We start from the raw sequence: 25,941 nt of genomic DNA on the forward strand, positions 1-25,941 counted from the left end.
TAGAGCAAAGTACTTCCTGGAAAAAGCGAGGCATGGGCAAAGTAAATCCCAACACAAAATAGTAAGAGTGGAACTTGATGGCTCTCCGAGCCCCACCACATGGCTCACATCTACTACCATCCTTGACATATTTCACACGCACTCCCGACGGAATAGCATGCCTATATGCCTCAAGAAAGTCTCTAAACAAGTCATCGGAACCAATTTTGAAGTGAGCAGCTTTGAAGTAGCCAACCTTGCTCAAAGACCCGCCTTGACGATACAATGGCAGCACCCCATCATCATTTTTATGGCTCGAGGAAGACATGCTTGAAGAAATTCTGCAAAGACGCGAAGAAAATTCGTTAGACGGCTGCTTGTGAAAAAAAAAAAGGGCTCGGCACAAAAGGCCTCACTACCCAAGCAGCTCTCAACCTTTCTCTCTCCTCTTTGACACCAGCCCAGGCACGTAGGCAAAAAAAAAAAAAAAGCAAAACCAACCATCGGGCCTCAGCTTGGTCCGATTCCATGGCCCAAAAATCCCTTGGCCTACTCCTTTTCTTCCTCAGGCATAAGCCTGAGCCCAGCTTTAAAGAAAAACAAATGAGGAGACCCTCACCTCGTCCCCTAGCCCGACACCAGCTTGGCCCAAGCCAAGCCCAGACCACGACACCCGAACAAATCAACTCTCGGCCCGAGCCGAGATAGGAGCTGAGCCAAAATCACAAGGCTACCCTACGGCAACCCTTGTGCCGTGACCTTTCCAAGACCACTTCCTCGACCTCTGTTGAGCTAATTTCAAGCCTTGAGACTCCTAAAAAAAATTAAGAAGACTAGGAAAATTAATTTTTTTCTTACCTTGAAGCGGCGTGAAGACAAAGCAAGCAATGAAAGACAATCATTTGCACGGGTATGAGTAGAAGATTGCTAGGGGAAGGGGATCAAATATCCTCTAAGCTCTCTCTCTCTTGTAGGGTAGAATAAATCGCTCTCCAAAGTTGATTTAATAATCCACTTAAGGTGGACTTAGATAGGCTTTGGGAGAAATTTATTTCCCTTTCCTAGAAGGATCTAATTTCCAATTAAAGAGGGAATCTACTTCAAAATAGGAAACAATCCTACGTTTCCTAAAGCAAGAAGATCTCTACACCTGCTGCCATTTTCTACAAGCAGCCCAATAGGTGTGAGGGCATTTGTGGAGCCAAAAATAATCAAGAAAAATATGGAGGCGACACATGGATTCTTAGGTAAAAAGACAAAATTACCCTCGAGGCACACCGAAATTCCTATGCACAAGTAGTGGGCAATCACAATTCAATCAAGGGCAAAAGTGATCAAAATAGGTAATTATTCAAAACCTATTTCATCCATCCTCATCAAATCCTCCCCACAAGGCAACTCCCAAATTATTTCTTTCAAATTATATTAATTGGCTAATTAATTGATTTATTACTCAATTAATTTATTAATTAGCTAATTAATTGTAAATTACACCTAAAAACCCACTAAATGTGGCCGGTTCCCATCTCTCCCAAAGGGGACGGCCACACCCCTATAAATACCACCCCATCTTCTCCAAAAACGTAAGTTGAACCTCTTGCAAAATTCTCTAAATTCTCCAAACACTTTTCCCTCAAAATTCTAACTTTGGCATCGGAGGTTGTTTGGCCAAAGCCCCCCTTCCAATTCTTTGTGGGCACATGAGACTCTTGGCCTTGACCTAAGGTGTTAATTATTTTTGCATGTGCATTTTCGTCCAATAACAAGAAGGAAGAAATTTGCATCCACAATTATAATCATATTGTTCATGATTAGAAAATTTTGAGCATTAAGTTAACTTGTATGAATCTATTAAAGCGTTTCTGTCTTTCATGTATATGTGGTTTGGTTGATGAAATTGATGAAATAATACGTTAAGTTGCATGAATGAATATTTGGCGTATGTGCACATTTTCCTATGACTTACAATCATTTGGATGCCTTGATTGATTATTAATACATACAAGCTAAGCTGGTTGTTGAATGCTTCAATGCTTAGTTCTACCTTTCATTGAGATTGCTATTTGATGTGTTAAGGAAAGGTCAAAGAATGAAAATTTGTGGTAATATTGATTTCATTGCCTAAGTAAGGTTGTTCCCAAGTGCATATTATAATTTATACATTGATTGGCAAATTAAGTAATGATGTTGCAGATCAGTGGAGCTTGAGTTTCATGTAAGTAATGCCTTACATTTGCAGATGACCTATAAAGTATGTATGGTTTAGATTCCTTGTATGCAGTTTAATCTTTGGTTGGATTCATTAAGTCACATTTTCGTGTGTTAGTCAATTGTCAGATGAAATGTATACCGAATATCAATTTGTTACTCAAATTACATTTTAAATCATGACATAGAGGCTGGTCATCTTGTCCACAAGAATTGATCATGTTTCGTGGTTGGATTTTAACTGGCATGGCATGGTCTATGCATTGCATCAGTTGTGAGGGTTTTCATCTTTCCACAGGGGTTGGAAATCACCATAAAAGTAACTGGTATGGTACATAGATCAGTGTCAAAAAACATATTAGTTCATCTTGCTCACAAGTGCTGAATTAATTTTGTTTTATAAAGTTTGAGATATTTTACGTGGACATAGGCCTTTGTGGTATTTTCAGTTGTGTTCGTTAACTACAAACATTGGTTTGTATGCTTGTTGTTGGTCTAATAAAAGTGATGCATGATTGTCTTGGAATTGTATTCACACCTGCAGGTTATGATAGTTTCGTTAGATGAAAAATATCTGCATTGGCAGGCTAAAGGGCTTTGAAGAAGCATAAAATGTAACTTATGTATTACAATAAGGTGGACCTAAGATGATATAAAACAAGACATTTTGGTTTAAATTTTCATCTCTTGATCATAATTTTACGGTGTTTCATGTGCATAAGGATTTTAGCATGTGTGTATTTGAAAAAGTATGGTTTGTTCTTGTATTCTGTAATTATTTACATTTTATTTTGGATTTGTTCAAGTTTCAGTTTGCATCATTGGAAGATGTTTATCTAATTCCAAGTATCTAATTAGTTTTGTACCAATATACAACACTCAAACACTCTCAACGAATACCCGCTTTGACCCTCTCTCTCATGACAATTTGTAGAGAACCAGGACCCAGAGAAGGTGAGAATCCAACCTTCCCAAATTGCACAATTAAAAGGTAATACTGAATTTAATAGAGTTGGGTGTTTTGCATCCATTGAACAAATTTATAAACACTGAATTTAAAAATCAAATATACAAATAAAATAGTAGGTCAAATTCATTATTAGTTCTCTTAACTTCTGTTGAATAGATTTATACTATTGTAGGTTTAATGAATATTATTTTTAGTTGATAATTAATTGATGATTAATTCCGTTATTCATTATTTTATCGCCAAATACGATGAATATTTATTAGCAAAAAATATAGGGTTAACTATATAATTAATAGAATTTTGATGGTGGATTGAATTTCTTGAGTTATAAATAAGAAAAACTAATGAAAAAGATTTGAAAACTTTAAGTTTTAACGATAAGGACAAAATAAAGGGTAAAGTGAATAGTACCAGGATTGACTTTTTAGTATAAAAATGTGGTTTTTCGTTAAAGTGAACAGTACCGGGAGTTTTTCGTTAAAGTTTTCCTGATATATACTCTATTTGAGTTTTCCACTGATGAAACGATAGGACCCAATTGTCCCACATCAGCCGTTTCTTATGAGGGTTTTTATATAGGACAAAGATTGTCTGCCCTCCCACTTCTGGTGCCCTTCCGTGCCCTCCTGTTTGTGTGGTCACGGTTAAGTCACGTCAACATTTTATATTACTATTCATTTTTGTCTTATTATCTCTATAAAAAAATAATATAAAATGTTGATGTGGCTTAACCGTGACCACACAAAACAGGAGGGCACCGGAAGTGGGAGGGCAGACAATCTTTGTCCTTTTATATAATGAAGTGCAGTGATTAATGATAGTATTTTATATTTGATAACAAAATTTAATATGGAGTTTGAATGGATCGAAGCCTTCTTTCTGGGACTTGGATTCTCTGCCCTCCCATTTCGGTACCCTTCCCGTGCCCTCCTGTTTTGTGTGGTCACGGTTAAGCCACGTTAATATTTTATATTATTTTTTTATAAAAATAATAAAACAAAAAGAAATATTAATATAAAATGTTGACGTAGCTTAACCGTGACCACAAAAACAGGAGGGCACGGGAAGGGTACCAAAATTGGAGGGCAGAGAATCCAAGTCCTTCTTTCTGATGGTTTATATTTTGATTTATCTCCTGTAATTTGAATGCACATTGTTTTATTATTCTTTTCATATTAAAGTTTTTAAATTTTTATGGGTTTAATTATTAGGTTGCTGAAGGAGGATTTGAATTCGATTTTTTCACAATTCAGACCATTCATTAGTCAACACAAGCAAGGTTTTGATTGTTTTAGAAAACTTGTGTCTCCTCGCTCTAGAAGAGAATTGGGAAGATTCTGAAAGGTGATTGCTTTCCAATAGTATTTTTTCTGTTTACTTATTTTTTGTTTGGATCCCGATATCATATAGTGCAACGCCGCAATATCTTATATTTTCTTGATTGTAACAACTCTTCCTATAATACAGCTGCTTTCATTCTTTTCAGATGTCTGTAAATTCCATCTGGGTTCTTCAAATTCAAGCCCCCCAAATTTGAACAATTTGTGTTACCCGGTTAGTCATTTTCATGCTCATTATTTAATTGCGGACATTACTCTAACATGTTCAATCGATTTCATAATTTCTGATAAGTGCATATGCCCATTGAATCAACTTATATATATATATATATACACACACACACACACATATATATATATATATATATGACTGCTTGAATTAGGACTTATCGAATCAAGGTAGCTACAAGGAAATTTGAGCCTTGGCCTGTAAAGATATGATTTTGCAAGGAAGCCAGTACCTTCTAGACTCATTGGATGTGAAGATTTGCATGATCGAATATGCGATTAATATACTTGGATTTTATTAAAATTTTCATGATTTTATAGTCTTTCGTTTGAATTTGTGGGTTTTAGTTTTGTTGATGCATAAAATCAGCGAGGACTTTGGTATAACAGAAAGTGTCAAGTTTGTGACATTCGCTAGATTGCTCCGGTCACTAGTGTGGATAAGTATGTAAATGGATAGAGACATGGAAGCAAACACAAGATGTATGTGGTTCACCCAGATTGGCTACGTCCACGGAGTAGAGGAGTTCTCATTAACTGTGAAGGGTTTACACAAGTACATAGGTTCAACATCTCCTTTAGTGAGTACTAGTGAATGATTTAGTACAAATGACATTAGGAAATATTGTGAGAGAATGATCTCTATTTATAGAAGAGAGTTTCTAGTTTCATTCTGACATTGACACGTGTCGTGTTGTGATTGGCTTCTGACACGTGTCGCGTTATGATTGGCTTCTAATGTCGACACGTGTCGCGCTGTGATTGGTCTCCTGGTTGGAGGGAAACTCTTCTGGGTCCTTGATGGTATAACGTTGACCGGTGCTCAATAGTTTCAGGATTGGTCAAGTATGGTACAAACAGTGCTCCCCTAAGTTCTCAAGTGAGGGAAGCTCCTCGGTTGGGGACTTGCAAGATCCAAGCCATTGAGTAATCACGAAACTTCTAAGTACCGAAGTGTGGTATCATTTTCATTTGTCGTATCTGTCCTACGTAGATGTGGCATCTTCTCTAGAAGTACTTTTCCTCCATCCAGGGGTGATATCTTTAACCAATGAAGATGCACAAAGTAATGTATCAATTTAACTTGAAGCTTATTTGTAGTTTCGAGCTTGGTCAAGTGCGATACAAAACCCTATAATAGGAGTCCCCCAAGTCGCTAAGCTAAGAGATTTGCCGAAAGAGGTAACAGACAAGGTAAGCAATCAGACTTCCAAGGAAGCAACCTGGATCGGAGGTTCGACTTCGACTTCCGATTGATTGTTCTCCTTCTCCTTGTGTCGTAAACAGCAACAAGGATAAGGAGAAGCAAATGGAGAAGAGATGATATGAGATACTTTTGCTTTTGAAGAAGTAACTTTCCACAGGCTTATTCTTGAACTGGGCTGGAAGGTTTTCTGGTTTCCTCCAAGGTATAAGGCCGACTCAAGAATTTGAGGGTCAAAACAAGTCCATTAAATCAAGAGTGTGTTTGACCTTAATGATATGGGATACTTTTGCTATTGACGAAGTAATAGATGAATCGGCACATGTTCTGTTGCGCTTGTCTCCACATGTTTCCTTGTATCCTCACTTGCCCTATCTGTTCCTCAGGAATATGTGGTATCTTTTTTGGAAGCATAAGATGTTGAAGATGAGTACTCGAGAGCAATGCCAGGTAAGTAATCGGGCAAAGGGTTCCAAGCAGTCAGCTCCTGATTGGAAGCTTGATTCCAAGTGCTGACTGATTGCTCTATTTCTCCTTGTCTTGCAGGTAAGAACAAGGGCAAAGGAAAAGACAGGGAAAAAGCATGATATGGGATACTCTTGTTTTTGACCCTAATGATATAAGATACTCTTGCTCTGGTGTGGCTGGTTTGCATAGGTATTATTGGGGAGGGAAGAAAGCTGAGTATTTCGAGAGGCTTCGTTGGGAGTGCCCTCTCAGATATGAGGAAGGGTTGAGCATTTTTACAGGTCTGCATGTCCGTGGAGAATGGAAGTCGACATATATAAAAGTCTCCCTAACAACAAGTAGTAATGTTATTCCTTTACCCTTCTTGGTCGTAGCAATGCAGTGGGAGCTGTAAGCTTCATGTGTTTTAACTTTGTTAGAGCATTTTGAAAAAGTGGTATGTTGTATCTGGAAAGCTGATGTTGCGTGTGAAGATTGCAGACAAACTTTATCCAAGGAAATCTGGCTCTCGAAGTTCGGAGAACGATGCCTCTTCGGTTTTCGAACAAGCAATCCTGTCAGGGATCTAGCTCTCGAGATTCGGAGAACGGTATCTCTTCGATTTTTTAGAAACCAATCCTGTTGGGAGTCTGGGTTTGAGATTCGAATAGCGGTGCCTCTTCGATTTTTGAGAAAGTAATCTTGTTGGGAGTTTGGCTCTCGAGATTCGCAAGGCGGTGCCTCTTCGATTTTTGAGCAAGTAATAATGTTATTCATTTACCCTTTTTGGTCATAATAATATAGTGGAAGCTGCAAGCTTCACATGTTTTAACTTCGTCAGAGCGCTTTGAAAAAGTGGTCTGTGATATCTGGAAAGCTGATGTTGCGTGTGAAGATTGCAGACAAGCTTTATCTAAGGAAATCTGGCTCTCGTCGGAGAGCGGTGCCTCTTCGATTTTCGAACAAGCAATCATGTCAGGGATCTGGCTCTCGAGATTCAGATAACGGTGCCTCTTCGATTTTTGAGAAAGCAATCCTGTTGGGAGTCTGACTTTTGAGATTCGGATAGCAGTGTCTTTTCGATTTTTTAGAAAGTAATCCTGTTGGGAGTCTGGCTCTCGAGATTCAGAGAGTGGTGCCTCTTCGATTTTTGAGCAAGCAATCTTGTTGGGAATGTTTTCTCAAATGTGAGTAAAGGTTGGGCATTTTTGCCAATCTGTCTTGCCACGGAGCATGGAGGTTAACACACATTGGGACTTTCTAGTTATCAAGCAGTGGTGTTGTTCATTTACCCTTGTAGGTAATAGTAAGGTAGCTGAACCTTCAAAATTTATGTGTCTAAACTTTGTTAGAGATCTTTGGTAAAGTTATCTGTGGTACTCAAGGAGCTAATGTTGCGTGTGGAAAGTGGTGCCTCTTCGAAATCCGGAGAGTGGTGCCTCTTCGATTTTTGAACCAACGGCCATGTTGCCCTTTCTTTTATAAGGGCACCAATTGTGTGCAAGAAGTACATTCAGAGAGTTATTACTTGTAGGAATTTTCCCCTTACTTCAAAGATTTATTGCACCTCATTTTTCCTTCATCATTTCTGAGAATGTCTGGCCTATTCGACCGTCATTTTGACTTGAACTTTGGTGAAGAGGCAACCATGCCTTCTTAAGACAACATATGGCGCTCATCCTTCTTATCCCCTACTGGTCCTCTTACCGGTGGGGACTATGTGATGAAGAATGATATGACCGCTGCGGTGGTGGCCAGGAACCTTCTCACTCCCAAAGATAACAGACTACTTTCCAAACGGTTTGATGAGTTGGCTGTTAAGGATTCTCTGGCTCTCAGTGTTCAATGTGCAGGTTCTGTGTCTAATATGGCCCAACGCCTATTTGCTTGAACCCGCCAAGTTGAATCATTGGCGGCTGAAGTGATAAGTCTCAAACAGGAGATTAGAGGGCTCAAGCATGAGAATAAACAGTTGCACAGGCTCGCACATGACTATGCTACAAACATGAAGAGGAAGCTCGACCAGCTACAGGAATCTGATGGTTAGATTTTACTTGATCATCAGAGGTTTGTGGGTTTGTTCCAAAGGCATTTATTGCCTTCGTCTTCTGGGGCTGTACTGCGTAATGAAGCTCTAAATGATCAACCTTCAGTGCCTCATCCTTCTAGGGTTCTGCCTAGTACTGAGACTCCGAATAATCACCCTATGGTGCCTCCTCTTTATGGGGCTCTGCCGACTGCTGAGACTTCTTCTGAGCAACATTTGTGAAGGCTCCCTCTTGTTTGTTTATTTTGATTCATGTATATGTACATATTTGTAACTTATCAGAGATATCAATAAACAAGGTTTGCTTCATTTCAACATATTGTGTTAAATACACCAAGGCCTTCTTCACTAAGTTCTTTAAATTTTTCCTTTTGTTGAAGCTTGTATATTGAAGCTTTGTGAGTGAAGCATGTAGGTTGAGGTAGTGCTCCCTTAATTTCCCGAGTGAGGAAAACTTCTCGTTTGGAGACTTGAAAAATCCAAGTCACTGAGTGGTCGTGAGACTTCCGAGTATCAAGGTGTAGTAGCATATGGTAGGAGTCCCCCAAATCTCCGGTCGAGGGAGTTGACAAAGGAGGTGTCTTGCTAGTAGCCAAGCTTCTAAAGTAACAAAACTTCACAATTTTCCTTTCTAAGTGGTAGCCCAAAACTCCTCCTTCATATATATTTTTTATGAAAGTTATTAGGCCCAAAGAAAATGAGGCCTAGGCAAATTCTTTTTTTTTTTCGAAATTTTTTTTTCGATTTTTATTTTTATTTTTATTTTTTTGAATTTTCGAATTTTTGAATTTTTAAATTTTCGAAAATATATATATTTTAAAGCTTTATAGGTGAAACTTTGGTGTTGAAGTTTTGTAGGTGAAGCCTTGAGATTGAAGCTTTCTTGGGCACCATGAATTGATTTTGCTTCACACTATCTTGATCAAGATAGTGTGAAGCTTTTGTGTTGTCAACCTTTTGTGGGTCAACCTTTTGTGGGTGAAGCTTTTGTGGGTCAAGTTTTTGTGGGTGAAGCTTTTGTGGGTCAAGCTTTTATGGGTCAAGCTTTTGTGGGTCAAGCTTTTGTAAGTCAAGCTTTTGTGGGTCAAGCTTTTGTGGGTCAAGCTTTTGTGTTGAATCTTTTGTGGGTGAAGTTTTTGTGTTGAAGCTTTTGTAGGCGAAGCTTTGGAGTTGAAGCTTTGTAGGTGAAGCTTTGGAGTTGAAGCTTTTGTTGGGTACCATGAATTGATTTTGCTTCACACTATCTTCATCAATAGTGTGTAAAGCTTTTGAGAATTGTGGTTGCCCTCCATTGATGAAGCTCTTGTTGGCACCATAAATTGGTTTTGCTTCACACTGTCTTGATAAAAAGTGTGTGAAGCTTTTGAGAATTGTGGTTGAACTCCTTTGATGAAGCTCTTGTTAGCCCCATAAATTGGTTTTGCTTCACACTGTCTTGATCAAGAGTGTGTGAAGCTTTTGAGAATTGTGGTTGCCCTTCATTGATGAAGCTCTTGTTGGCACCATAAATTGGTTTTGCTTCACATTGTCTTGATCAAGAGTGTGTGAAGCTTTTGAGAATTGTGGTTGTACTCCTTTGATGAAGCTCTTGTTGGCACCATAAATTGGTTTTGCTTCACACTGTCTTGTTCAAGAGTGTGTGAAGCTTTTGAGAATTGTGGTTATCCTCCATTGATGAAGCTTTTGTTGGCACCATAAATTGGTTTTACTTCACACTCTCTTGATCAAGAGTGTGTGAAGCTTTTGAGAATTGTGGTTAAACTCCTTTGATGAAGCTCTTGTTGGCACCATAAATTGGTTTTGCTTCACACTGTCTTGATCAAGAGTGTGCGAAACTTTTGAGAATTGTGGTTGCCCTCCATTGATGAAGCTCTTGTTGGCACCATAAATTGGTTTTGCTTCACATTGTCTTGATCAACAGTGTGTGAAGCCTTTGAGAATTGTGGTTAAACTCCTTTGATGAAGCTCTTGTTGGCACCATAAATTGGTTTTGCTTCACACTGTCTTGTTCAAGAGTGTGTGAAGCTTTTGAGAATTGTGGTTGCCCTCCATTGATGAAGCTCTTATTGGCACCATAAATTGGTTTTGTTTCACACTATCTTGATCAAAAGTGTGTGAAGCTTTTGAGAATTGTGGTTGAACTCATTTGATGAAGCTCTTGTTGGCACCATAAATTGGTTTTGCTTCACACTGTCTTGATCAAGAGTGTGTGAAGCTTTTGAGAATTGTGGTTGAACTCCTTTGATGAAGCTCTTGTTGGCACCATAAATTGGTTTTGCTTCACACTGTCTTGATCAAGAGTGTGTGAAGCTTTTGAGAATTGTGGTTGTCCTCCATTGATGAAGCTCTTGTTGGCACCATAAATTGGTTTTGCTTCACACTATCTTGCTAAAAAATGTATGAAGCTTTTGAGAATTGTGGTTGAACTCCTTTGATAAAGCTCTTGTTGGCACCATAAATTGGTTTTGCTTCACACTGTCTTGATCAAGAGTGTGTGAAGCTTTCTACGAGTTGTAGTGTTTGTATTGTTATAGAGGGGAAATGTTTGAAACAGATGCAAGAGGGCTGAATAGCTTGATCTTCATATGCCGTGCACTGAAGTTGTTGGCTTGCAATAAGACTTTGTTGGTGATTATAACTCTTGTTGGGCATAAGTGCTCCCCTAGTTGAGTTGTCAAGCTTGAAGGTTTTTGATTATTTGTGAATGCTAGGAGTTCACATGTACAAGTTGTACCACTCGTCTTCTGGTAGGTGGAATGAATGGTGAGTTGCTTTCATCACTTGGTTGGTAGTACGAGTGTGAGTTGCCAAATGATATTAGAGTACGGGTTGTACATTTCATCACCTGGTTGGTGGCATGAAGATGAGTTCCTTCTTCACCTGGTTGGTGGCATGAGTGGCAAGTTGCCAAATGATATTAGAGTACGGGTTGTACATTTCATCACCTAGTTGGTGGCATGAAGATGAGTTCCTTCTTCACCTAGTTGGTGGCATGAATGGCAAGTTGCCAAATGATATTAGAGTACGGGTTGTACATTTCATCACATGGTTGGTGGCATGAATGTGAGTACGGGTTGTACATTTCATCACCTGGTTGGTGGCATGAATGGCAAGTTACCAAATGATATTAAAGTACGGGTTGTACATTTCATTACCTGGTTGGTGGCATGAAGATGAGTTCCTTCTTCACCTGGTTGGTGGCATGAGTGGCAAATTGCCAAATGATATTAGAGTACGGGTTGTACATTTCATCACCTGGTTGGTGGCATGAAGGAGAGTACGGGTTGTACATTCCATCACCTGGTTGGTGGCATGAAGATGAGTTCCTTCTTCACATTTCATCACCTGATTGGTGAGAATAAGAGCAAGGTGTCTAGGCACATTGTAGCAAGTGTCGAATGACACAAAATATATTGAACCCTTTCAAAGCACAGTTGGCTTAAGTATGAATGTGTCCGAAGATGACATTGTATGCCATTAGGCAATCAACCACTAGGAAATTAGTGGTAATGGTAGCTGTGTAAGGGCCTGTACCAATGGTGAAAGATAAGTGTATGCTTCCCAAAGGTTGCACGATATCACCTGAGAAGCTTATCAAAGGGGAAATCGAGCGGTCGAGCAAGTGTTCAGCTACATTAAGTGCCCTGAAAGCTTCAGCAAACATGATATTGACTGAAATCCCCACGTCTACCAGGTTCGTCGTACTTCAAAGTTGGCTATGTAAGCTTCCACGATCAGTGGGTCGTTGTGAGGGTAGATGATACCTCTTTCTTTCTCAGGGTAGAAACATATTGGATCCCAGTTATGCTGGGGTAAATGGCCACGCATGTGGCGTTCAAAGGTGTGTATGCCTCATACCTCGAGGTAGGGGCTATCCTGACACGTGCTTGACCCACTGTGTTGACTACCTGGGGTCGGGGATTATCATGGCGATACCCTTGGTTATCGCAATAGTGTCCCTTACTCCTTTTACTAAAATGAGACTGGTGAGGATGGAAATCTTTCCTTTTACCCTGAAATTGATATGTCTGTTGACTTGGCAAAGTATTAAGTAAGGCAGGGGGAGGCACCGCTGCCGTTTGGAAGGTCGAGGTCTTCTCATTTGGTTGGATCTGGCTTCCACTCCCTACTTGTTGATAGGGGTTAACCATATGGGGGTTCCTTTGGTATGTCCTTGCTTCGGCGGAGGCGTGGTTGTAAGCTTGTGCCATCACCTCAGAGTAAATCTTCCAAGTGTTGGCATTGATCATGTACTTGAAGAAACAATCACGTATGCCTGCCATGAAGGCCTTGAGGGCGGTCTTGCCATCTGCCTCAGCACAGCGAGAATACTCATGGCTGAAACGACCAGCGTACTCTCGCATTGACTCGTCCGGCTTCTGGCGAATAGTGTACAAGTCATCTGCAGAATGCAAGCGATCGGTCTGGAAGATGTGTTGAGAGACAAACAGTTTCCTTAATTCCTCAAATGAGTCTATTGTCTCAGGTGGAAGACGGCAATACCAGTTTAGAGCTTCGCCAAAGAGGGTGGAGGGGAAGAGAAAACATCGCTCTTCGTCGGTATGCATCCGATATGCTATGGTGGACTCAAAGAGGTTAAGGTGTTCAATTGGGTCCTCCCTTCCAGTATAGAATTGTAAACCAAGCTTTTGTTTTGTCTTCGCTTGAAGGGGGGTGTCAAGGATCCTCCTTGTGAGAGGGTTAGGCCTGGGTTAGTTCCAGTCAAGTATCTCAGCCTGACGTTCGGCCTTCAACTTGTTTACTTCCTCAATGAGCTGTAGGACAAGGGGGTCTTGAGTGGAGTCATGTACCACTAGGATTTTCTTTCGTAAATCTTCATCGCTTCTTGGAAGTAGAAAATTTGAGCAAGGGCGTGTGATTTTTCCTTGGACTCGCCATACTAACTTCTAGCGCGAGTCTGTCGGAATACCTCAAAGTCCCATGTACCTTCATGCTCCTCTAGGACATGTCGTTCCTTCCCTAGATTGGTACCTGGCCTGGGTCGTGGGAGGGGACCGAGTCTTTCAGAAACCTTTGGGTCGTTGATCTTCGAGCATATGTGGAGGGGATTCTCTCGACGTTACTTTAGGAAGTCTCAGCAATCACGATAAACAGTTTTCGATCCTTCCAACCCTTCTACAATGAGGTGTCTTCCTCCACTTCTCCTGCTTCGGGTCGAAGCAGCTGGGTTGAGAGAAGTTTCATGTTGATCAATGTTTTGATGATTAGCTCACTGCTCATCAGGGATACCCATGTTGAAGGAAGGTGACCTTCCGTGTTGGGGGGCACCAAGATGATGGTTGATGTCCACAGGGGCAACAAGCTTGCGTGTTTGAGTACGCATAGTTTCGTGGAACGTCTCAAAGAGCTTCTCATACTGCTCCTGGAGGACCTCATTCTTCATTGCCATCTTGTTGTTTTGAGCTTCTAGCTCATCGACTTTAGCTTGAAAAGCAACCCTATTTCCTTCCTTCGTTCGTTGCTTCGCACTTGGTGCAATAGGGGTGTCATTTTGTGTGATGTGGCTTCCTTTGCTCCCCATGTTGGAGAGGGATGCCTGATCAAAAGAGAGTGTACAAATGGTGGAAACCAGCTTGACAAAGCTGAAGAGAGTGAGAATAAGTGTCGTTCCCATAGACGGCGCCAAATGTTGATGCACAAAATCAGCGAGGACTTTGGTACAACAGAGAGTGTCAAGTTTGTGACCTTCGTTAGATTGCTCCTGTCACTAGTGTGGATAAGTATGTAAATGGATAGAGACAAGGAAGCAAACACAAGATGTACGTGGTTCACCCAGATTGGCTACGTCCACGGAGTAGAGGAGTTTTCATTAATTGTGAAGGGTTTACACAAGTACATAGGTTCAGGCTCTCCATTAGTGAGTACTAGTGAATGATTTAGTACAAATGACATTAGGAAATATTGTGAGAGAATGATCTCTATTTATAGAAGAGAGTTTCTAGTTTCATTCTGACATTGACACGTGTCGTGATGTGATTGGCTTCTGATGTTGACACATGTCGCTCTATGATTGGCTTCTAATGTCGATACGTGTCGCGCTGTGATTGGCCTCCTGGTTGGAGGGAAACTCTTCTTGGTCCTTGACGGTATAACGTTGACCGGTACTCAGTAGTTTCGGATTGGTCTGGTCAAGTATGGTACAAACAAGTTTAAATCGTGGGTTTTGGAAAATTCTTCATTAAATTTCTGGGTTCTTTTGATGTGGATTTATGTGAGATTAATCAACTGCAATGTCGGATATGATAATAGGTGGGCATGTTCATAAGTTTTCCGATGTTCTCTTATCAACTCTTAGTGTTGAAATAGTAAGCTACTAATGATGGATTAATCAAAGTTGGGACTAATATTTTAATCTCTCTATCAATGATTTACAATTATATCATAGATGAGACTAATATTTTAATACCATGTTTATTAGCGTGCTGGTATTCGCCAAGATGGGTAGTCTACCTTGGGAGTCGCAACGAATGCGGAACTTAGGTGATTCTCTAGAGTGCGCATATAATTTTGGAACAAAATGCGAGAGTTGAAGGTTTTTAGTGTTGTAAAACCTATTTGTATTATACGGTTTTGAAATTCTGAGGTTTCAGTGGGCATCCATTAATGCAGTGTTTTTACAATCTATCTGACATTCCCGCAACATCGCACGAGCAACAGCTCTAGTTATAGACTAAACCGAGCTAGATCATCGTTACTAAACTTTTGGGGAAAAAAAAACTGAAAATACATCTTGCTTTCCACGGCCGTTCATGGTGTATGGAGATTGGAGAGAGATTTATTTTGAACACTGATGGGATATGAGTTTTTATTTTACTTTAAATTTGGTGGTTAATAGTTCAAGAAGTTTGGAGAAGCCAAATTTCTGGTTTTTCATTTCAAGGGTGTTCAAGTCTATCCGAACCCAGGACGTGTGGTGTGGAATACAAGCAAATTTGTTCCCAACCACTGATGAATTTAGGGGCTAATGGTTTGCTATAAACGAACGATAAAAACTCTTTCACACCCAAAGAATACATGATGATTCATGAGTACAAATACACCAACCATATACAAAAATACGGCATAAATAAGCATGAAGATATCCAGAAGTTTACGAGAAGAATGAGGAATTTAATTACCTACAACATCAAAACCCTGAATGCACAGCTATTCCGTAGTCAAGTTAAAAATAAAATAATGATTAGCTAGCCCCGGTATATTCATTCAGCAAAATGCTCCAAAGCAAGCGCAATAAGACGGGTAACTTACAGTATATGAGCAACTGCCTAGCAGTTTCAGAACACGAAAAGAGCGGCAATCGTCATAGCCAGATACGAGAGGAAGAAGCATGCGGCAATCTTAGGCTGCCCGGAAGGTTGAGGTGAAGCTCCCACTGAAGATCCACTAGTTGGCGCAGGAGCCTGGGCCGTAACGGAAGGCAAAGGTGGCTCAATCACATCACTCTCCCTCAGGGTTGGATTTGGAGCCTCAGCAGGAGGCAAATATGAAGGGGTAACAACTTGTATCAGACTGGCTGGCTGAATAGGACTCATGTAGTTAGGTACTTCTTTTCTACCTAAACACCGGTTCTCTGCAACAATCAAGCACCAAAATATTAATCGCTGACGTATATCCGGTAATCTTAGCGGCTAAAATGGACTTGCCTTCCGATAATAATCTCCAAAGCACTGATGTATCTAACATCATTCGGACCTGAAAAGATTGTATACAAGTACACTTACTTTTGTATCTCGCCGCCGTTTTGGGGAAGTCTGTGATAACACCATCAATATTGACCCCCGAGACAAATGAATTGATCTCCACAGTTGGATCCGAGAAGAAGTCCCATGGTTGACTCACAAACTCGTTGCTGAAGAGTTCAACATAAACTGGAAGCTTAGCGTCTTGTAGTTTTGATACAACATCTGTTACACCAGTGATAAATGCCTCGACTTGGGGAAAGATAGAGGCCTTGTTGATGACCACAGAGTCGGCAAACTTCTTGATGCCCTCAATAGTTGAACTAGGGGCATCACCAATTTCCTCTTCAATTTTGTAAACAAGTTCATAACTGGTTTTCTCCTTGAATTTCATCAGAACAGAACTATTAGTGGACTGAATCTTGACATCTAAAGCTGTCTGATTATCAAAACCTGCTTTGCTCAAGGTATTCATGACTGCATCAGTTATACTTAATTTCTGCTTCTCTGCAAGATACGCTGCATACTGAAAGAAAGCAGTACAAAATGTTACCGCCATAAGAAAGCTTTGAATAGGGGTGACAATGAACAAAAAGGTCACTTCAGACCATTGAGAAACAGAACCTTGGGCATTGAACCAGCCCATTGTTCAAAACAAATGACTGTAGATGAGACATTTACAATTTAACTCCAACAACAACAACAACAACAAAGCCTTTTCCCACTAAGTGGGGTCGGCTATATGAATCCTAGAACGCCATTGCGCTCGGTTTTGTGTCATGTCCTCCGTTAGATCCAAGTACTCTAAGTCTTTTCTTAGAGTCTCTTCCAAAATTTTCCTAGGTCTTCCTCTACCCCTTCGGCCCTGAACCTCTGTCCCGTAGTCACATCTTCGAACCGGAGCGTCATTCGGCCTTCTTTGCACATGTCCAAATCACCGGAGCCGATTTTCTCTCATCTTTCCTACAATTTCGGCTACTCCTACTTTACCTCGGATATCCTCATTCCCAATCTTATCCTTTCTCGTGTGCCCACACATCCCACGAAGTATCCTCATCTCCTCTACACCCATTTTGTGTACGTGTTGATGTTTCACCGCCCAACATTCTGTGCCATACAACATCGCTGGCCTTATTGCCGTCCTATAAAATTTTCCCTTGAGCTTCAGTCGCCTACGACGGTCACACAACACGCCGGATGCATTCTTACACTTCATCCATCCAGCTCGTATTCTATGGTTGAGATCTCCATCTAATTCTCCGTTCTCTTGCAAGATAGATCCTAGGTAGCGAAAACGGTCGCTTTTTGTGATCTTCGCTAGATTGCTCCGGTCATTAGTGTGGATAAGTATATAAATGGATAGAGATAGGAAAGCAAACACAAGATGTACGTGGTTCACCCAGATTGGCTACATCCACGTAATAGAAGAGTTCTCATTAATTGTTAAGGGTTTACACAAGTACATAGGTTCAAGCTCTCCTTTAGTGAGTACAAGTGAATGATTTAGTACAAATGACATTAGGAAATATTGTGGGAGAATGATCTCGTAATCACGAAACTTCTAAGTATCGGAGTGTGGTGTCGTCTTGACTTGCCTTATCTGTCTCATAAGTAGATGTGGCATCTTCTCTGGAAGTACTCTTCCTCCATCCAGGGGTGGTATCTTTAACTGGTGGAGATGCACAAGGTAATGTATCAATTTCACTTGAAGCTTACTTGTAGTTTCAGGCTTGGTCAAGCGCGATACAAACCATGTAGTAGGAGTCCCCCAAGTCGCCGAGCTAGGGGTCTGCTGAAAGAGGTGACAGACAAGGTAAGCAATCAAAGCTCCGACTGATTGTTCACCTTCTCCCCATCTTGCAGCAGCATGAAGGATAAAGAGAAGAAAAATGAGAAGAGATGATATGAGATACTTTTGCTTTTGAAGAAGTAACTTTCCACAAGCTTATTCTTGAACTGAGCTGGAGGGTTTTCTGGTTTCCTCCAGAGTATAAGGCCGACTGAAGAATTTGAGGGTCAAAACAAGTCCATCAAATCTAGAGTACGTTTCACCCTGTTGATATGGGATACTTTTGCTTTTGACAGAGTAATGGATGTATCGGCACGTGTGCTGTTACGCTTGTCTCCACATGCTTCCTTGTATCCTTCGCACTTGCCCTATCTGTTCCTCAAGCAGATGCAGAATCTTCCCTGGAAACATAAGATGTTGAAGATGAGTACTCGAGAGCAATGCCAGGTAAGTAATCAGGTAAGGGGTTCCAGGCAGTCAGTTCCTGGCTAGAAGCTTGATTCCAAGTGCTGACTGATTGCTCTCTTTCTCCTTGTCTTACAGGTAAAAACAAGGCCAAAGGAAAAGACAGGGAAAAAGCATGATATGGGATACTCTTGCTTTTAACCCTGATGATATGAGATATTCTTGCTCTAGTATAGCTTGTTTGCAGAGGTATTATCGGGGGGAAAGAAAGCTGAATATTTCGAAAGGCTTCGTTGGGAGTGCCCTCTCAGATATGATGAAGAGTTGAGCATTTTTGCAGGTCTGCCTGTCCGTTGGGGATGGAGGTCGACATATATAGGAGTCTCCCTAACAAGTAGTAATGCTATTCCTTTACCATGCTTGGTCATAGCACGGTAGTGGGAGCTGCCAGTTTCACATGTTTTAACTCTGTCAGAGCACTTTGAAAAAATGGTCTGTGGTATCTGGCTCTCGAGATTCGGAGAACGATGCCTCTTCGATTTTTGCGAAAGCAATCATGCTGGGGGTCTGGCTCTCGAGATTCGGAGAGCAGTGTCTCTTCGATTTTTGAGAAAGTAATCATGTTGGGAGTCTGGCTCTCGAGATTCGGAGGGCGGTGCCTCTTCGATTTTGGAGCAAGCAATCTTGTTGGGAGTGTTGTCTCGAATGTGAGTAAAGGTTGGGCATGTTTGCTAGTCTACCTTGCCACGAAGCACAAAGGTTGACACACAGGGACTTTCCAATTATCCACTGTTCCTTTACCCTCTCTTCGATTTTTAAGAAAGTAGTCATGTTGGGAGTCTGGCTCTCGAGATTCGGAGGACAGTGCCTCTTCGATTTTGGAGCAAGCAATCTTGTTGGGAGTGTTTTCTCGAATGTGAGTAAAGGTTGGGCATGTTTGCTAGTCTACCTTGCCACGAAGCACAGAGGTTGACAAACAGGGACTTTCCAATTATCCAGCAGTGGTACTGTTCCTTTACCCTTGTGGGTAATAATATGGTAGCTAGACCTTCAAAATTTATGTGTCTAAACTTTGTTAGTGCTGTTTCTTTGCTATTCTTTTACCTTTCTTGGTCAGAGCGATGTAGTGGGAGCTGCAAGCTTCACGTGCTCAACTTTGGCAGAGAACTTTGGCAAAGTTATCTGTGGTACCCATGAGCTATTGTTGTGTGTGGGAAGTGGGTGATTGAACAGTAAGATTCATGTGCTTTCTACTTCACCAGAAGTCTTCGACAGAATGCCCATAATTTCTGCAAAGCTGAGTGTGTGTGTGACAGGTGCTGACAAGGCTAGAAAAGTAGGTGCCTCTTCGATTTCTGAGATCGGCCCTCGTGGTCTCTGAGCAGCCCAGCTTTTGAGAAAGCGAGCGCCTCTTCGATTGATTCGGAGAACGATGCCTCATCGATTTTTGAGAAAGCAATCATGCTGGGGGTCTGGCTCTCGAAGATTCGGGGAGCAGTGTCTCTTCGATTTTTGAGAAAGTAATCATGTTGGGAGTCTGGCTCTCGAGATTCGGAGGGCGGTGCCTCTTCGATTTTGGAGCAAGCAATCTTGTTGGGAGTGTTTTCTCGAATGTGAGTAAAGGTTGGGCATGTTTGCTAGTCTACCTTGCCACGAAGCACAGAGGTTGACACACAGGGACTTTCCAATTATCCAGCAATGGTACTGTTCCTTTACCCTCTCTTCGATTTTTAAGAAAGTAGTCATGTTGGGAGTCTGGCTCTCGAGATTCGGAGGACGGTACCTCTTCGATTTTGGAGCAAGCAATCTTGTTGGGAGTGTTTTCTCGAATGTGAGTAAAGGTTGGGCATGTTTGCTAGTCTACCTTGCCACGAAGCACAGAGGTTGACACACAGGGACTTTCCAATTATCCAGCAGTGGTACTGTTCCTTTACCCTTGTGGGTAATAATATGGTAGCTAGACCTTCAAAATTTATGTGTCTAAACTTTGTTAGTGCTGTTTCTTTGCTATTCTTTTACCCTTCTTGGTCAGAGCGATGTAGTGGGAGCTGCAAGCTTCACGTGCTCAACTTTGGCAGAGAACTTTGGCAAAGTTTTCTGTGGTACCCATGAGCTATTGTTGCGTGTGGGAAGTGGGTGATTGAACAGTAAGATTCATGTGTTTTCTACTTCCCCAGAAGTCTTCGACAGAATGCCCATAATTTCCGCAAAGCTGAGTGTGCGTGTGACAGGTGCTGACAAGGCTGGAAAAGTAGGTGCCTCTTCGATTTCTGAGATCAGCCCTCGTGGTCTCTGGGGAGCCCAGCTTTTGAGAAAGCGGGCGCCTCTTCGATTTCTGAGATCAGCCTTCGAGGTCTTTGAGCAGCCCAACTTTTGAGAAAGCAAACGCCTCTTCGATTTCTGAGATCAACCCTCGTGATCTCTAAGCAGCCCAGCTTTTGAGAAAGCAAACGCCTCTTCGATTTCTGAGCAGGCGCCTCTTCGATTTCTGAAGCTCCGTCGAATGCAGATTTTTATAGGGGCTGGCATTAAGTTCCAAAGCACACTTGAATCTCCACCAGTAGAAGCTTCATTCTTGCACTTCTAAGATCTTGATTTGTCCGACCTCTTCTCTCTTCAACACCTTTGAAAATGTCTGGCCCCTCCGACCGTCGTTTTGACTTGAACCTTGTTGAAGAGGCAGCCCCGCCTTCTCCAGACAACATATGGCGCCCATCCTTCGTCTCCCCTACTGGTCCTCTTACCGTTGGGGATTCCGTGATGAAGAATGATATGACCGCTGCGGTGGTGGCCAGGAACCTTCTCACTCCCAAAGATAACAGACTACTTTCCAAACGGTCTGATGAGTTAGCTGTTAAGGATTCGCTGGCTCTCAGTGTTCAGTGTGCAGGTTCTGTGTCTAATATGGCCCAACGCCTATTTGCTCGAACCCGCCAAGTTGAATCATTGGCGGCTGAAGTGATGAGTCTCAAACAGGAGATTAGAGGGCTCAAGCATGAGAATAAACAGTTGCACCGGCTCGCACATGACTATGCTACAAACATGAAGAGGAAGCTTGACCAGATGAAGGAAACTGATGGTCAGGTTTTACTTGATCATCAGAGATTTGTGGGTTTGTTCCAAAGGCATTTATTGCCTTCGTCTTCTGGGGCTGTACCGCGTAATGAAGCTCCAAATGATCAACCTCTGATGCCTCCTCCTTCTAGGGTTCTGTCCAATACTGAGGCTCCAAATGATCCCCCTCCGGTGCCTTCTCTTTCTGGGGCTCTACCGACTGCTGAGACTTCTCCTAAGCAACCTTTGTGAAGGCTCCCTCTTGTGTGTTTATTTTGACTCATGTATATGTACATATTTGTAGCTTATCGGGGATATCAATATTTACAATTTAACTCCACTAGGATATATTATCCAGCCATATTTGTAACCATTAGTTAGCTCTCTCAGATCCACCCATCAATGAAATCCCCAAGCCAGGTTTAAAGTTGTAAGGAAAGAAGCGCAGGATGGGGAAGAAGTGAGAATGATAATGACATGGTGAAATTGTATTTGGAGTCCCAAATAGGAAAAATAACTACTGAAACTTCCCAACAACCAAAGCTTGAAATCATATCATAGGCCAAGCAGTGAAAGATGAAGCAAATACCCACCTCTATGCCGATCAAGACACCAGAAAGAGAACTTGACCTCTTTGCCAAGGCCAAGAAATCAGATAATGTCAAGTACTTGCCACCAGTTTTGGACATTGGATTCCGGTACAACGTGTACTTTGACCATGGATTTGATATTGTTGCTACAGTTAAAATAAGAAAAAAGATAATACAGGGAGTCAAATTATTGTTCACGAAAAGTTTTCTTGTTTATGAATTCTTATGAGGTAACAAACATTCTTGAAAAGGGTCTCACTACATGGCATATAAGGATTTAAGATATCAAGGTAAGTGTGTAAAATTAAAACACAGTGGCACTCAAGAAATACAAGTGTATTAGAAAGTTGGAAATTTTTACAGGTGACTTGTTTAGAAAAGGAAAAAAAAAATGTTTATCAACAGTCTGAGTTATATCATAATCTATGAAACGGATGTCTTAAAAATGAAATCTCATATAGCCTTAAAGGTTCTATGGTTTGGGAAGAGATCATATAAATACATAAAACAGTAAATTTCAATGCCAAAGTGATAAGCAAGCAAATGAGATTCTATTCTATTTCTACTTACGGGTCAGGCCTTCAATGTCTTTCCATGTTAGGCTAAAGGTATATATTCCACTGCCAGCCTTAATTTCTGGAACAACCTTTGTGAGGTCGCTAAAAGGTGATTGAGCAACTGTCGTGCTATCTATAAGATTTATAGAACTTGCGCAGAATGGTATTCCATCCTTGGATATTTGTACAGGACAATCTAGTACATCTACCCCATTTGCAATTGCTTTTTCATATGCCCAGTCAGTACAACTTGGTAAGTCTCCACTTGCTCCGTGTTTCGAGATAACCAAGGGCTTGGCTGGATCATGAGATAGATGAAAGAATAGATTAGCAATAATGCTCAGGTATTTGCGCATGTCACTATAAAAAGTCAGAATTTATGTATATCAACTCAGCAGAAAGAAAGGGTCAATTTGTTAAATCTTATCATGACAAAGAGTGACGTACCTTGTCCTGAAGCATTACTTCCAAGATGGGCAAAACAATCTGCAGTAGTTAAGAGAAATCATCATTATCAAGCACAACTTTAATTCTTTAAATTGAAATAAGCAACAAATAATTAACGCTTAAATTAACTTTCCACGAGTTTTTCCTTGTGATCTCTTGTGAACATTTACAACTAACTTAGATCAGTTACAAGGGATCATTTTAGGAGCTATATTGATTTCAGTACCTAGATTGTTTGGTCATTTATATGCATCCCACGATGCATTAAAATTTTAACTTTCCTTCAAATGATATAGCGCTACATACTAAAAAGAACTAAATCTTATGAACAGGAAAAAGAAAATTACCTATGGCCTCAGATGGTGTTATTGGAAAGTCAGACAGCACACCATCAACACTGAAGTCACCATTGTCAATAAATTGCAGGTACTCGGACACTGGATCATAACTGTAATTGTAAGCTAATGGAACATCATTAACAAAATCTGACGCAAATACTGTTAGCCCTTCTTTATGAGCATCTGTTACAACTGAAGTGTGAGGCTCTAAATAATTATCCTTGGTGACAGGCCATATGTAAGTTTTAGGAATTAGAATTCCTGAGGCAAATGTCTTGATAAATGTGAGATTCTTTAATAAAGAACCATAAGTTTGGTTGGTTGAAGGCTCTGTCTCATCTTGTCCCAAAAACCGAAAGACCAGCTTTGTTGCACTCGGACTAACCCGTGCTTTGATACTGTTCAGGAAAGCCACCTCCGGTGATGAGATATAATTGATAACCACTTGTTTAGATACAGAAAGCACATAGTTTCTCATACTCAAGTTGTGTTGTGAGAAGAAGATATCATGCTGCAAAAGCATTAGAGAAAAGACATTGCTTCAAACAAATATAGAAATCTAAAGGAAAAGGTTAAAACATGAGTGCACAGTTCTAAAGACAAGAGAAAGGTATAGTTTATCTTATACCTGAATATTCAACCATAAGCTTGGAGGTTTGATCTGCGTAGCAACATCTTCGATAAGGAGAATTGGGTACAGATTGCCATCAAACCTGTTAGTTCGAGAATATATCCCCTGAGTAACTGTATGGGTAACAAGAAATCAGTAAGAAATTATAGGAGTTAACATGAATGTTTCTGTCACCAATACAAAATAGTAGTTAACATACACATTGTCTTTTGTTTTCATCACGATATATACATTCTATGCACATAAATACATGAACTAGTATATGAGGTGGTCAAGCTAGCATGTTATCTCAGATATACTTGTAACATTGTATATATTACTTATGGAATTGTACATGTGTAGTGTACACAACATTGTAAAAAATATAATGTCATAGGTGTATGATGTATCAAACATGATATGTTTGGATTGTAAAGTTATAAAACTTGAATTTCGATCTTTTGATGTGATTTTGGACTCTTATTGTGAGTTTGAGGTGTTTGAAATGGGGTTGGGTTTAGCTGTAAATTTTCATTATTATTTTGTGCTGTTCCAACTCAAATTTATGTTTCACTATGTAGAGGCAGTAACATGATTAATTCACCCACGTAAGCAAATAAGAAGAAAAAATTCCCTTGAAAACGGAACATGAAAAGGCATAATCTTCAAATTCAACAGTCAACCGTACATAAAAACATATAAATCATAAATAAAAAGAGGGAACAAATGCAAATTCCTTTTTGCTACTTCTATATTCAAATAACTTGGACATGCACAGCCTTGTTAAAATCATGACCATTAACAATATAGCAGAAAAAGTTTCAGACAATTTGCACTCACCATAGATAGATGCTAGGTCGTCCAAAGTATAATCCACAGTAAACCATCCTTTGGTAGGAACTCCATTAACTAGGTAACTTTTATCCTTTTTTGGCAAGACCATGTCAATATTGGAATTATTATTCAGCAAGAGATCTGGAAAGCAAATTCCAGCTCCATCCTTCGTCAACTGAACATCACACCATAAGACTGCATCCTGTACACTTGTGATCAACGCCAAACTGAAGGCCGCAGAACTATAACCCGGAAAGAGCCCAGAAAATCCTCCGCGTGCTATAACCTTAGGCGGATCTCCTGCAAACCGAACCAATCCAGTTAGCTCACTGAACATATAGTGGGGAAAAGTTGTACTACAAAAATATTAGAGCCCCAATTGGCAGCAGAAGCAAATTCTAGAAAATGTTTCCATTTGAAATCGCTGGAAATTTATGAAAACTTTCCTAAAGATCATCGCTTCAGGACGTACGCGATTAAAAGCGTTCTAATTTTGAAACCCATGTTTCACAATCCCTGGAAATTAATATGCTCTGGAAAAACCAATTCTCCAAGACCCTAGCCGGAATTCGAATTCAATCGCAGTGTCACTTTCAGTCTGCGTATTTATCAAGCGGCTTTTCGGCTTGGAATATCGAAATCAAGGAAAAAAGCAGTACAAAAAAGGAAGATCACAAAGTTTCCTCCTCCTTTGTAGATGAATTTGCAAACTTTCTCCTCCTACTCAACAAGCAATACACTTAATTCCACTAAACATGCACAGTCACTAGATAATACGCAATTAAGCAACTACTTTCTATTTTTAACTTCCAGTCTCATAATAAATCCCCGTTCCTCCATTTTCTCAGCAACCAAACACAAAATTAACAAAAAATTCAAGTAAGATTTATAATACATGAAGCAAAAGGAAGGCCGGAGCTGTAGAGGATTACCGCTAAGTGTTTTCCATTTACTAGATCCCTGCGCAGAGACCAGAGCTACTGCTGAGTGAAGAAGCAGAGCAAGTGCAACCAGAGCGCGTGAATTACACATCGCCGGAGAGGCCGCGCCGGAAATTAAAGAGCTGTACAACTTCCGGCGGTCTCCAGAAGGTGTCGTTCAGGTCTTCTCGGGAAATGTGTGAGACTTTCTTAGCCAAGAGAGAGTAGTGAGTCTAGAGAGAGAGAAAGAGCTGTGAGCTAGGGACCTCAGGCT

At 40.7% G+C, this 25,941-nt stretch overlaps 1 protein-coding gene across 4 annotated transcripts; it reads right to left on the reverse strand.

Moving 5' to 3' along the window:
- On the reverse strand, window positions 1–25,941 carry LOC103428020 (glycerophosphodiester phosphodiesterase GDPDL3-like). 4 transcript variants are annotated; one of them, XM_070818410.1, is made up of 10 exons: window positions 25,680–25,938; window positions 24,754–25,047; window positions 23,932–24,047; window positions 23,313–23,814; window positions 22,966–23,004; window positions 22,532–22,816; window positions 21,965–22,107; window positions 16,166–16,649; window positions 15,693–16,014; window positions 1–320 (listed from the first exon to the last, which is right to left on the reverse strand). In XM_070818410.1, exons 1-9 carry the CDS (start codon window positions 25,777–25,779, stop codon window positions 15,719–15,721), a joined length of 2,259 nt encoding a protein of 752 aa, XP_070674511.1. In that variant the 5' UTR covers window positions 25,780–25,938; the 3' UTR covers window positions 1–320; window positions 15,693–15,718. The 4 variants fall into 4 exon arrangements, with proteins under 4 accessions (XP_070674511.1, XP_070674510.1, XP_070674509.1 ...); XM_070818409.1 differs by lacking the exon at window positions 1–320 and adding an exon at window positions 2,469–2,725; XM_070818408.1 differs by lacking the exon at window positions 1–320 and adding an exon at window positions 15,413–15,590.

Source organism: Malus domestica, chromosome 03, assembly GCF_042453785.1.
Source record: "Malus domestica chromosome 03, GDT2T_hap1".
In the NCBI taxonomy this organism is placed as follows: Eukaryota; Viridiplantae; Streptophyta; class Magnoliopsida; order Rosales; family Rosaceae; genus Malus; species Malus domestica.

Bases quoted from the DNA above. Each gene is read 5' to 3' on its own strand.
- LOC103428020 (XM_070818410.1), bottom strand. From the start codon at position 25,779: ATGTGTAATTCACGCGCTCTGGTTGCACTTGCTCTGCTTCTTCACTCA. The intron at 23,815-23,931 runs GTATAAGATAAA...ATGCTTTTGCAG, and splicing joins GCTTATGGTTGAATATTCAG to CATGATATCTTCTTCTCACA. The intron at 16,650-21,964 runs GTGGGTATTTGC...GCTTTCTTTCAG, and splicing joins GTGTCTTGATCGGCATAGAG to TATGCAGCGTATCTTGCAGA.